This window comes from Temnothorax nylanderi, unplaced genomic scaffold (genome assembly GCF_030848795.1).
Source record: "Temnothorax nylanderi isolate EJ_2023f unplaced genomic scaffold, tnyl_v1.0 TNYL_tig0473_pilon, whole genome shotgun sequence".
Taxonomy (NCBI): domain Eukaryota; kingdom Metazoa; phylum Arthropoda; class Insecta; order Hymenoptera; family Formicidae; genus Temnothorax; species Temnothorax nylanderi.
In genome coordinates this window covers 41929-55966 of record NW_027249535.1, presented here as the reverse complement: position 1 = coordinate 55966, position 14038 = coordinate 41929, and the positions used below count along the sequence as shown (strand labels likewise).

The following is a 14038-nucleotide window of genomic DNA, read 5'->3' as shown; positions in this document are numbered from 1 at the left end:
AAACGGCGTGGGAAGACGAAGAGCCAAAGTTCAAACGAAAACGACCAAACGCCTCGTTTAACGACTCTGTAATGGCTTCAACTCCGGTTACGTTGAAACGATCGATAAATGTGCCATCTAATTTGAGCGAAATAACCAAAATTTTACAACCGCATAAATCGAAACGATCGACAGGTCCATTGAATGAACCACCGATAACCTCTGCGCCTTCCGTGCGGCCCACAATACTCGAATCACTCGCAAACGAAGATGTTTTCGAAACCACGGATGACTCACTCGTGACGTCCGTTCGACAGCAGTTGCAAACATCTGAAGGTCGAGAAACGTTGCGAGATCACTTTGGTCTATTGGGTCAAAAGTACGTCGGGGCAGTTCTGAGCGGCGATCAAGAAAGCGGTATAGACACCGTATACGGCGTTTATTTCAGCAACGATGGAATGATGCTCGGTAATAAACGTTTTGACGTGAACAACGCGGACAACATAATTATCGACGGCATACGATACGCTGGCACACGCGGTCTTTACGAGTTGATCTTTAAGAAATTTCCCAATGACGATATCTACACGGTGGACGATATGCAAACATACAAGAGCATTCTGTTGACGACGAGTGCTCATAAGCGCAATTATGATGCTCACGCTCGAATAAATGGCAACAGGGGATACAAGTACACACAAATAATCGCACCGTTGATTTCGGGTAAAAAAAGCTGGAAAAGGTATACCGCGTGCCATGACATTAAACGGCAACAAGATCGACCATATAATTGCATCGTCGATTTCGGGTAAAAAAGCTGGAAAAGGTATACCGCGTGCCATGACATTAAACGACAACAAGATCGACTATGTTCATTGGGACGATCCCAACGAGCTTGTAGATCGTCTCCGATTGCTCGAAGCTTCGCGCCTAGCGGGTCACACCGGTCACGATAACGAGATCCTGTCGATTATCGAGGAACTTCGCGAGGCTGGACTTATTATAAATTAAACCGCGCGTCGGCGAGTCGTTCAATCAACATCGAAATGCCGATCAACAAGTTTGGTATATCGCTCGGAAGAGGCGGTGCGGAACCGTACTATCAATGGAGCGGATTAATCAGAAATTACGTGCGCGATAACGCTCTTTGCATGGTCGCCACCGACTTTGACGCGAAATCGCGCAAGATTCGACGGATAGCGCCGCCTGTAGATGATGGCGATGCCGCCAATAAACGTTACGTGCAGCAGAGCGTGCAAATTTTGAAAGATCAGCAGGATGAAATCGAGAGAAAGATGGCCGCATTCCAGAATAACGTGCAAATTACCCTAAACGAACTTCAAAAGATGATTCAAGATGTAATTGCGAATCATCGCGAATAGATAAGAACGTACATCTGATCTCTGCGTCAGTTGCGCGTCAGCGTCATGGCTAGTAAGAAGCAATCAACTGAGAAACGGAGGCTGGTGGAAGAACTACACGCTCCTGCGAGAAGAAATTTTTCGCGAAGACGCGTCATAGTGCGCGGATACGATGACCTGTGGCAGGCGGATGTGGTCGAGATGCGTCCATGCACGCGATTCAACAGAGGCTACTACTACATACTCACCGTTATCGACGTGCTGAGCAAGCACGCATGGGCCGTACCGCTCAAGGCCAAGAGCGGAACCGAGGTTACTACGGCGATAGCGAAAATAATTCGAGACGGCGGAAGATGTCCGAAAAATCTGCAGACTGACAAGGGCAAAGAATTTTACAACGCAAACGTGCAGAAACTCTTGAAGAAACATAATATCAATCACTATTCGACCTATTCCGTAATGAAGGCATCGGTCGTCGAACGATTCAATCGCACGCTCAAGAACGATATGTGGAAAATGTTTACGCTCAACGGAAATTACAAATGGATCGACTCGCTGCCGGGTCTCGTATCGGATTACAACGCGCGAAAGCATCGAACTATCGGTATGCGACCCATCGATGTTACCCCCGCGATCGCCGACAAGCTCCTAACAACGGTGTACAGCCACGTAAAGATCGCTGCTCCCGCGCGATTCAAAGTGGGCGACTCGGTACGCGTGAGTAAATTCAAGACAATCTTCGAGAAAGGATACACGCCAAATTGGACCACGGAGGTGTTTAGAATCGTCAAAGTGCAGAAAACTAATCCCGTGACGTATCTGTTGGAAGATTCCTGCGGAAAACCCGTCGCCGGCGGCTTCTACGAATACGAGTTACATTGCGTTGCCAATCCCGACGTGTATCTCGTTGAAAAAGTTTTGCGCAAAAGGGGGGATGAGGTTTATGTAAAGTGGTTAGGATTTGATAATTCACACAATTCATGGATACACAAGAATAATGTATTGTAAAAATTTATTACAATATAAAAACATATTATACATACAAATGAGTCATTTATTTACATAAATATCTAAATGTATTTACAATTGTATTTTACAGTGGTATTTTATAATGCCCCCATGGCAGCGTCTCGGTAGAACCGGGTATAATGTATCGTTTATCATCGTACGGACTTAGAGCTATTTTCGTTTCGGACACGGTGTATACCTCGTGCTGTTTGGATCTTATGCAGGTCTGCTGTCGTGTCATTTCAATTTCGTCGCGCAGACACCGCGTGTAATCGTCGAATGTTATCGACCTGGCTACGACGTTACTCTTAACACCTTTAGCTTTTTTCGTATCTTTCATACCGTCTACTCGCAAGGCGTACATCTTTGCTCTAAGCCCGACGAATTCGGTCATTATCGCACCGTTATTTTCGTCTTTCATTAAGCCCGGAACTTTTTTATTGGCGAGTGGGATACCGTACGCATTATCGACCGCGTAATCGCTTGTGTCAAATCTAATAATGTGGCGCTTCATGGTGTCATACACATCTTCGCACTCGATGTGATAAATGAGACTGTCAGTATCGGTGTACGTGACTTTACACTTGTCGCGATACAACGGTAACATGTACTCGTGATGAAATTCGTACAAACATGTCTTGGATATATCGAGGATGCACATACCCACGTAGATTGGTTTGTCGAACTTCACCTCGAGTTTTCGCATTTCTATTGCTACTAAATTCTCCGAAAAGACGCTTCGGCTATGAAAATTTGGTTTCGCGATCAATGCCTCCGCGCCGTATCTACCCTCCCAATGAGTCACGAGTCGCACGTCAACGTGATTGCGCACATTCTCCATGGTTTTGCCAAACACAGCATTGTTCATCAATTTGTATAAATTTTTCTCGAAATCATTCTTGGCCAATGTTCTAAATTTCGTATTAAGTTCTATATAATCGCGAAGCCATGGAGATTGCGCGAATTTCAATATGCGGTGAATCTTTGATATACGGAGACCGTGACGAGTACACTGCTGCAGGTTGCGATAATGTATTACATAACGTTTCTTATCGTATAATGTTGCGAGGAGCTTGTCCTGCCGCTTACCGGGTGGTTTATCACGCGTCGGACAGAATGGTAGGTCAGTGTGCGCGTCGTGAAGATGTTGCGGATATTCCAAGTCGACTTCGAGAATGTAGCCTATCGTGGAATCCACCGCAACATCCATAACATTAAAATCGGTTACGTCGTCGACCCATTGAAAATCTGCGTAAGGCAATGGTTGACACATTGCCCAGCCGTATAAGTTGTTTACGTCAAAATACATCAGATATGACGACGGTTTCGATGGATCGTACGACTGCATGTACTTGTTGTTGGCCAGCGCGTATCTGTTTGAACATTGACTCAAACCGCCGCGTATACCGCGTTCGATAAACATGACCATGTCAATGTCGGTGAGCAATTCGAAATTGATACGCGTATGCTTCAACATAGCGTCCCACGTAAAACCTGGTAGAGTATAATAATATGCCGGATCGAGTCCATAACTCGCGACGCAGCTATCGCGAAAATTTTCAAAGATATCGGCCAACAGCAAGACATCGGTTTTGAGATATAAATCGCTGTAGTCACCGAGCGTTCGAATGGAGAACCGCTGCCAGACGTTGACGGCGTGCGCGTAATCGCTCTCGGATACGGTGTCACCTGTCAATGAACTATAAAACGAGTCGCGCGGTGGTAAACACGAGTCCTCCAACTTTTCGACGCAGTCAATGTACTCATACGGAAATACGCCTTTTCGTGTCAGCAAATTAAAATTTTCTGCGGATATTTTACAAAATTCGCGTTGCAATATTCGCAGTTTATCCTTGCTTAGATAAGATGCCAATTTGTTGAGACTAGCGGTGAGAAACTTGTACGAATCGATAAATCGCAATTTGACGCAAGTTTTCTTATCTTTATCTTCGGTGCTTTTAACGTTTTTTGTAAATGAAATGTATTTCTCTTTTGTAATTGGGAGCAAGTCTACATGTCCTTCGTACGCTGTTGCTATTTCCGTTATAATAAAATGTGCGTCGTAGCCAGATAAATTATGAAAAACTATGGGAATGCAATGCGAATCTTTGTAGTTTAGATTACAGTTTGAGTGCGCGGGACCTCTGTACTGACAGGTCAGATGACAATGATCGCGTACTCGCACGTCGTCTGGCTCGAACGGTTTTTCGCACACGTGACAGTGCGTTGCGCTGTTAAACTTTTCCCACTCGTCTCGCGTGAAATTCGCCATGGGTATATTAGTGGACAAGATTGTCTTTACGTCGTGAGCTAAACGTCTTAGCTCCTCAGCGAACCACGCGACGCAATCCTTATCGCGACGAAACCGATACATTGATAGCGAGTCGTCGTACGAGCAGCGCACGTAGTACCCTATGCTAAACACGCGATGATGTTGATATGTGTACCTGGACGTTTCCGGATCCGCTTCCATCTTCTCCAGGGTACATTCAAGGTCGGCGTATACGATAAACGGAACTCGTTCCTTCCTGCCGTGATTTTTAAAGGCCAACCACTTGTCGTTATCGCTCGGTAACTTGATCGCGCAGTCGTTCATCTCCTGACAGTCGACGGTGTGGGCTTCCAATTTCTCGCTGGAGCTGAAGTAGTGCAAGCATCTGTAAATAAAGAATTTTTTTTAAATATATTTTTACGTAAAAATTATTTTTATTATTTATTAGGATGTATACTCACCGATCGCAAAAGTATTTTTTGTTCTTTTTCTTGCTCAATTGCGAGCTCACGAGGCGGGACAGGTTCTTGATCCATGCAAAATGTCCCACGTTGTCGTCCTGCATGTACAGCAGATTTACATGTCTGTTCATCTTTCGACCAGTAACCCGTATTGGCAAGATCGCAAGTTCCTTGTTTTTTTTCTCGATACCGTACACATTGATGGAGATGTCGTTGTGATCTTCAAACCGTTTAATTTGATCCAACGTCATTGGAAATTTAATGTTTGTAAGATTTAGCACCGACGTGTAATGAGGATACGACGATTGCAGATCTGCATTTCTTTGGGTTGGATGCAGAGCAGCCACCACTGACCATGCGAAACATGCATTGCCCATTGATCGCACGTTTATCACCGCTCTCTTCATTTTAATTTCTCGCGGTATTTCCACAAAACACCCCGCGTGCAATGGATTATATTTGTTTATGTTAACTGTCAAATTAAGTATACGCGACAACGCCCATCCGCTATCACGTTCCTGGAATTCCTCCAGCGATGCTAGGGTAGGCTCGATGACGTGTCGCTTGTACCACTCACACAGATCGGACTCACGAAAGAGTTCATAGTTTCTCGTTGCGATACTTTTATTCGCGCGTTTGTCACCCGCAACAAATTCACCATTAAACATTGTGTTTATTTTTACATTGTCATGTCGTTGCATGACGTTCCGCACATGAATGAGTACAATGTCTCTCGCATCTTTGAGAAATTGATGAGGGTCGATGTGTTTGGAATTTATTACCACACCGGTCAGTATACGACTTTCAAAAGCCGTATCTATCTCGCGCCATCTGAGTCCTGTCTCACTCGCACTGTATCCTGCACCCACATGCACAAAACGTTGACGTACCGAGTCTTTCAGACCTTCGAATCGTGCGATACAGGCGACCAACGACTGTTTGAGACCGATCGATAATCGTGGCCGTTTAATTCGGCTTTGTTCTTCCAACGATTCGATAAACTCGTCGCATCGTTGCTCCCACGCGGCAAAGTCTTCCCTCGAATTTAAAAGGGTGGATTGGTCCAACAACTCTTGCTCCATGTTCCTCTTTCTGACACAATTTGTTGCACTCGCGACTTCCAGTCCTCGACTACTAAGCGTATCACCCAGATTCATCAATTTATATTCTACTAATGATGCATCGTTTGTTTTTTTATCATATCTAATTTTATCTCAGCATCCGTACATTTACGCCTTCCGAAAAATCTACGATTTGCAGTTTTGCACGTGTGCGATGAAATCATTGCGAGACACGTATGTTCATGAAAACGATATCGCGCCATTGACTTTCGGTGATTTGATCTGTATCAATGCAGCAGCCGTACATCGGCGCTATTTGCAAAATTTGCAGTTTTGCACGTGTCCGATGAAATCATCGCGAGACATGTATGTTCTTGAAAACAATAACGCCCCATTGACTTATGTAAAATTGCAGAATTTGCAGTTTTGCACGTGTTCGATAAAATCATCGCGAGACACGTCGCGACATGTTCTTGAAAACAATATCGCGCAATTGACTTATGCGAAATTGCAAAATTTGCAGTTTTGCACGTGTTCGGTGAAATCATTGCGAGACACGTATGCTTTTGAAAATAAATCATATTTGATGCTATTGCCCGATGAGGTGATCTCATCACGAATGTTCTTGACAAAGATATCTCATTTAACATATATGTGGTGGTGGTCACCATGCAGCAGCAGCCGTACAATGGCGCTATTTGCAAGATTCGCATTTTTGTACGTATAAATAGTCTACGAGAATTCTAGAGCGCAGTCAAGAGTTTGATACGGTTCGAGTACGTCGCAAACAGCCTCCAGTTACGATGTACACTCATGGTGCGAACTACTACGTTCCGATTCAGGATGAAACGTGCGAGAAACAGCACAATGAGTAAGTACCGCTAATTTTCGTATATGCTTGTGCAAAAAAAAAACTTTTATAAACATAATTGTATTTTTTCAGTTTTGATAAACCCCGCTACACGCCTCGTATTTTGGGAAGGAGATTTGCCTTGACATCGACAGCGTATAAATTTTTGGATGTCGGAATCAACGCGGGACCTATGTCCTCTGTGGATATACATATTGGTGATAACCGAGGCAATCGGATAATTCTGCCTCATGCAACGTGGGTGACATTCATCGAAAAACGTGCAGATATTCAGCGACTCGTGCAGTCATCGGCGCCATCATCGCTAGCGTTTCGAGATCTGGAACTCGTTAAAATACGTGACGCAGATATTGTAAAGTTGACATCGTGCGACACCAGCCTGTACATGAAACCGTCAACCGTACTCTTCCTGTTCGAACTAGAACATTGCGTTGAAAATGTATATTTTCAACTATGTCAAAATGTTCACGGCGTAAGTGAAAAATTTAAACAATTTGTAACAATTTTACGTCAAAATTGTATTACCGATAAATGTAATGCAGTTAGAAGCTTGCATGAAGTTTATGATAAAAATTCGCTAATAGATTGCGAACTGTTGGCGTATGCTGCCGATACTATTGTGTATAATGCGCTACATGATAAATAAATGCATATAATATGGTTAAAAAAAATTTTAATTATTTTTCCTTTTCATTCACCGTTCATCTCATTCCCTATCATTAGAATTAAGCTGTCTTCGTTTATCGTTTACTTAAATGTAATATTAAAAATTAAATATATATATTAAGATCTAAACTATTAAATATCGTCGGCGAAGAAAAGATATGCGATCGTGGGCGAGAACGCGAACGGGGCCGGGAGCGAAAGAGACCGCGAACGGGGGAGAGGGATCGCGCGCGACCGTGAAGACGCGCGCGAACGGGGGACGGGGGCGCGAGAGAACATCTACGAGGGGGAGATAACGCGAGCGGGAGCGTGCCGTGTGACGTCACGCGGACCGACGCGGCCGTTGCACGCGGACTCCGCGGCGCGGCGAAAACGCGGTCGCCCCTCCCCGCGGCGCGGCGAAAAGGCGAACGAGGGTCCCCTCACCCCGCGGACCCCTCTCCCGCGGCGCCCGAAAACGCGAACGCGGGTCCCCTCACCCCGCGGACCCCTCTCCCGCGGCGCCCGAAAACGCGGTTCCCCCCTCCCCCGCCCGCGGCGCCCGAAAACGCGGTTCCCCCTCCCCCGCCCGCGGCGCCCGAAAACGCGGTTCCCCCCTCCCCCGCCCGCGGCGCGGCAAACAACGCGGTTCCCCCCTTCCCCCTCCTCGCGGCGCCCGAAAACGCGGTACCCCCCCCCCCCCGCGGTATACCCCCCGCCCCTCACCCCCCCCCGCGGTATACCCCCCGCCCCTCACCCCCTCTCGCCCACATTTCATTTAGAACCCGCCTAGCTTACCTACTCTACACTTTTCACAAAAATTAAAGGAACACTATATAAATTTATCTTTAAAAATAGGCAAAATTCAAGCAGCTGTAACTTTGTTAAAAATGAACAAAATTTAAATTTAAAAAAAGGATTTTAAAACTCAAAATTTCGACTTTCGAAAGGTTACTATTATTTTTTAGTTTCTGTGAGTTTGGTAATTTTTACATATAGAAAACTACGAGCTAGACAAAATAGAAAATTTTCCTCTCACTTTGTGGGCCTGTCAAGTGCACAAAAAAAATCTGCGAAAATTTTCGACTTTTTAACGTAAAAGCTTGAAGTTTTCTTGCAAAATCTTTTTTTAAAAATGTTTCTACGATTTTTTGTTACTGATTTATCGCGGATTGAATAAGAAATGAGGATTTTGACTTTTATATGTCACTTGAGTTAAGTAAAGTAATATGTAATTAAAATAATTCTTTGTAATATTAAAAATTTGTTAAAGAGAATTAAGAAGCTATTACCACTTGGGTTGGAATAGGAAGACCCTTGAATAGGAACACAAAGATACCACTTGGGTTTTATTTTTTTTAAGTAGTTGCACAACAATTATCTTTCACAGCAATATACATATTCTCTTTGCAATTGGCGTAATTTAATTTAAAGATTTCATATCTTTTTTTGAAATACATGTCACTTGAGTTAAGTTAGGTAATATAATTTTGTGAAGAAGAAATTAAAGATTTTATATCTTTTTTTGAAATACATGTCACTTGAGTTGAGTTAGGTAATATAATTTTGTGAAAAAGAAATTAAAGATTTTATATCTTTTTTTGAAATATATGTCACTTGAGTTAAGTTAAGTAATATAATTTTGTGAAAAAGAAATAAAACTACCACTTAAGTTGGATTTTTGAATTTACAAAATACATTGCGTGTACTTGGCGCCTTTTTTTACCTTTTTTGAAAAAGGTAATTTTGTACTGATATATATTATCGCTATCGCTAGTAACTATACAATTACGTTGTTACATTGAATATATAGTCTTATTATCTCGCTTCCTTTGTAATTTGTTTAGTTTTCTCTCAACAATGTTTAACAAACGAAAAAAGACTGTGGACGTATATAGTGAAAGGCACATTCGTCGTATAATTAGTCAGCAAACATTAAGTGACTTGAACGAAATTCATAGCCGGATTTTTAGTGAAGATAATCTTGCCGAATCTTCTACGAATGCTAATACATATTGTAATGGTGCTCAGGTCTGTGACAATAATGTACAGCTCACAGATCCTTCAAATTCTCCATCACCAAATGACAATATCGATTATGTTGATGATTTATTGGATATTTCTAATGTAGCTTATACCTCAGATATTGAACAATTCAGTGAGAATGAGTTTGAATTGGACGTAGAAATTCGGGATGATGATGATAATAACGAATGTGTCGTAGTTGAAGAAGAACAAGTTATTGTGGACGATGAAACAAGTAGTTTATTTGAATGTACTTCAGAACAGCGAAAAGAGAAATTACAACAAAAACTATGCATTTGGACTCAACAATTTAAAATACCATTAAATGCTGTATCCTCTTTGTTACGTATTCTGAATGAAATTCCAAATATTACTTTGCCTATGGATGCTCGTACTTTATTCTGTACTCCACGATCTACTGATATTGTTGTTATGGGACATGGGCATTATTGTCATTTTGGGTTAACCATTGCAGTACAAAAAATTATTGAACAACGTCTTAAGATGCAGCCTTATACCTTTGATATTTTACATTTAATAATAAATATTGATGGAGCCCCTGTAGGAGAATCCACAAGTAAAAGTCTATGGCCTATTCTATGCTCTGACTCTATGTTAAACATTGTACATCCTATTGGAATTTATTGCGGAGTAGGAAAGCCTGAAAATTGTAATGAATATCTACAGTGTTTTGTCGAAGAAGCCGTGACATTAATTAACAACGGATTTTATTACAATAATAAGACTTACGTTATTAGAATTGTTGCATTTGTATGTGATTCTCCAGCTAAGTCTTACATTCTGAATGTTAAGTATTACAGTGGTTATAATAGTTGCACTAAATGTAAAATCGAAGGTGAATGCATTGATGGCACAGTATGCTTTCCCGGATCAATTGGTCATTTAAGAACAGATGACGAATTCAAACAATTAGCTTACATAGATGATTACCAACGTGGAGAAACGGTACTAAATAAATTACCTTTTGTAGGTTTAGTATCAAATGTTGTTTTAGACCCCATGCACTTAGTTTATCTGGGTGTGATGCGTACATTAATACGGCTGTGGTTATCAGGTCCTCTTGGTATTAGATTATCAGCAAATAAAATCGATCAAATTTCTAATAGGTTGCTGAATTTAAGAAAATACAAGCCTACAGAATTTGCTAGATGCCCTAGACATTTGAAAGAGTGGAGGAAATGGAAAGCCACGGAATTCAGACAATTTTTATTGTATTGGAGTCCTTTAGTGCTACAAAATATATTAAAAGACGATTTATATGATAATTTTTTAACTGTGCATGTGGCTGTGACAATACTTGCAAATTCCAGCCTAATACAAGAATCAAATAACGTCATTTACGCAGGGAAACTTCTACAACGTTTTGTACAATGTTTTGAAACTATTTACGGAAAAAGATATGTAACGTTTAACATTCATAATCTGTTGCATCTGTTGGCAGATGTACAAAAATTCAGGGCATTAGAGACCTTCAGTGCATTTGTCTTCGAAAATTATCTGAAATCGCTAAAATGTTTACTTAGAAAAGGAGAGAAACCACTTCAGCAGATTGCTAGAAGAATTTCTGAATCAGATTATATAAGCCATCAATACATACAAGATAACTTTAAAAAATGTAATAAAATTCGTTACATAGATAATGTTTATTTAAAGCAAGCTCATAATACAGGCCCAGTAACTTATGATTTGCATTATGAGTTTCAATATAAGATATTACAAATTAATAATTTAGTCCTAAATTCTACTGACGATCGAAATAATTGCGTACAACTTACAAATGGGATTATTGTTGAAATTTGTAACTTTGCCATATCGCAAAATAAATTATATATAATAGGCAAACAATTAGAAGAGAAAAATAAACAACTATATACAAAACCATGCTCTTCAACATTTATTAATATCAAAATTGTTACTGATTCTAATTATAAACCGGTTGAAGCATGGGTATATGAAGGCATATTCTGCAAAATGTACAAAATGCCTTATCGCAGTTATATAATTCTATTTCTAAATATTCATACACAAAATGATGCTAATTTTTAGTAAATATAAAACATATAATGAGATGTCAACAATTTTTGATCAATTTTTGTTATTGTACATTGCAATGTGGACTTCTCTATTTATTTAATAAAATCCTTGATACATACATGAATTATATTACCGAGATTTGCAAGCTGTTCGATTTTACATTCTTAAATTTTTTAAATAATTTTTGTTGCACTTTTTCATGTGTTGTTAACATTCATGTTTAGGAGTTATGTATGTATGTATGTATGTATGTACTTTATTGTTTGTCCCCGCAGGGTTTACAAGGCGTTTTTCACGAGGAACGGTCCCAAACCTCTTACAATCACGCCTCGCTCCACCTCCTACACAGATTTTATCCTCTTAGCCTACTTATTCTAACTTAACCTAATGGCGTGGTTGTGAGCTTCTGCCTCCGCATCCGCCCGCACCCACACCCGCCGCACACACACACACACCTCTCCGCAAAAGGGACTTCCGTTTCCTCTTGCTTCCAAATCTCTATTCGCGCCACTTCTACCCCCCCTCTCTTCGGCATACCACTCATTTTCTCTCACTCTCTCCTCAATCATACCTCCCTCCTCCTCCCCTCCTCCCCTCCTCCCAACCTTTCCACGTATCCCTTCTTGTTCCTCTTCTTCTCGATCTCATTCATCCACTCTTCCCCCTCCCCCCCTCTCCCAGCACCCATCTTCTCGCCTCCTGCCAACTCCCCTCCCCTTCGTCCCAATCCCTACAATGCTCCCACGTATGCTCCCACGTCTCCTCCTCCCCCTCGCATAGTCTGCATAAATTTCTCACCACCTCCTCCCAATATCTGCCCTCCCTCATTTCGTTCCCCAGCGTAAATCTCGCTACCCTTCTCCACCTGCTTTCCCCCCACCCTTTCTTTAGGTACTCCGGTATCCCCTCCTCTTTTACTTCCTTATACCATTTGTTGTATTTGGACTCTTTTATTTTCTCCCATCTCTCTGTTCTTTGTACCTCCCTTTCCCACCTCACCATCTCCTCTAGTCTTGTCTCTTCCTCCCCCTTCTCTCCCCCTCTCCCTCTTCCCACAAGCCTCTATCATTCAGGAACTTCCTCCTGCCTTCTTCCCAACTCGAGATTTCCCCTCTCTTCCCCGTTCTTTCCTTCATCTCCTCCCAACACCTTCTCGCCAGCTCGCTTCCTCCTCCCTCCTCCAGCCTTCTTTCGTAACCCCACGCCCTCCTACCCGCCCTACTTCTTAATTTTTCTCTCTGCAACTCCTCCCTCACGAAATATCCCGGTGTCCTCCTATCCACTCCCAACACCCATCTCAAATATCTTTCCTCCAACCTTTCCATTCCCTCTCTCTCTTCCCACCCCCATATTTCCACTCCATACCCCATTACCGTTCAAATCAGCTTGTCGAATGGCCAGAGCCTTCTCCCCCAGTCCTTCCCAAATCTCCTTTTCCCTATCCCCCACACTTGCCCCATTACCGCCGCCGCCTTCTTAACCCTTTCTTTCACATGCGCCTCTTGTCCTCCGTTCCTTTGTAGCGTATACCCCAGGTATCGGAACTCCTTCACCTCCTCCACTTTTCTTCCTTTCCACCACCAAACCTTTTTCACCATCCTTCCTCCTCCTCTTCTAAATCTCATGATCTTGGTCTTTTCCGCATTTAATTCCAACCTCTTCTTGTCCAGGTACCTCTCCAGCCTCTCCATCATACTTCTCATTTCATCCTCCCCCTCCGCTAGCAGCACCATGTCGTCCGCAAACTCCAGGTCATACCTCTCTTCTCCCAGCCTGATTCCACCCCACTTAACTTTCTTCATCTCCTCCTCCAGGTCAGCCAACAGTATGATGAATAGCAGCGGGCTCAGTGGACACCCCTGCCTCACCTCTCTTGCCATCCAGAAACTCTCCCCCAGCTCCTTTCCCACTCTAACTCTACTTCTCGTCTCTCTCAACACTTCCTCTATCCTCTCCACCAGACCCTTCCTAACCCCCCTCTCCCTCAGCGCCTCAATCAACACCTCCCTATCCACCGAGTCAAACGCCGCCTTTAAATCCACAAACAACACACACGCCACCACCTTTCATATATATATAGATATACTTCCCATGTAAATATCCCAGGTAGCACACAGTCTTATTGACGTCAATTTAAGGTCATATTTCGTCCACGACGTCATATGTCCTTTATATGACGTGTATTTGGCGTCCTATTGTGGACGAAAGTATGACGTCATGAAAAGGACATGAATTAGACGTCATTTTAAGACCAAATTTGGTACACGACAATTTTATTTTCATTTTTTGAGTTTTTCTTA

General features: G+C 42.4%; 3 protein-coding genes across 3 annotated transcripts; 1 reads left to right on the top strand and 2 right to left on the bottom strand.

The window, feature by feature from the left end:
• Positions 1-5048: 5048 nt before the first annotated feature.
• LOC139783148 (uncharacterized) lies at positions 5049-6905 on the bottom strand. The gene has a single exon (XM_071722285.1). It carries the CDS (start codon positions 6236-6238, stop codon positions 5078-5080), a length of 1161 nt encoding a protein of 386 aa, XP_071578386.1. The 5' UTR covers positions 6239-6905; the 3' UTR covers positions 5049-5077.
• Positions 6906-6917: 12 nt separating this feature from the next.
• LOC139783149 (uncharacterized) lies at positions 6918-7684 on the top strand. The gene is made up of 2 exons (XM_071722286.1): positions 6918-7013; positions 7086-7684. Exons 1-2 carry the CDS (start codon positions 6946-6948, stop codon positions 7657-7659), a joined length of 642 nt encoding a protein of 213 aa, XP_071578387.1. The 5' UTR covers positions 6918-6945; the 3' UTR covers positions 7660-7684.
• Positions 7685-13114: 5430 nt separating this feature from the next.
• On the bottom strand, positions 13115-13618 carry LOC139783147 (uncharacterized). The gene has a single exon (XM_071722284.1). It carries the CDS (start codon positions 13616-13618, stop codon positions 13115-13117), a length of 504 nt encoding a protein of 167 aa, XP_071578385.1.
• Positions 13619-14038: the final 420 nt, after the last annotated feature.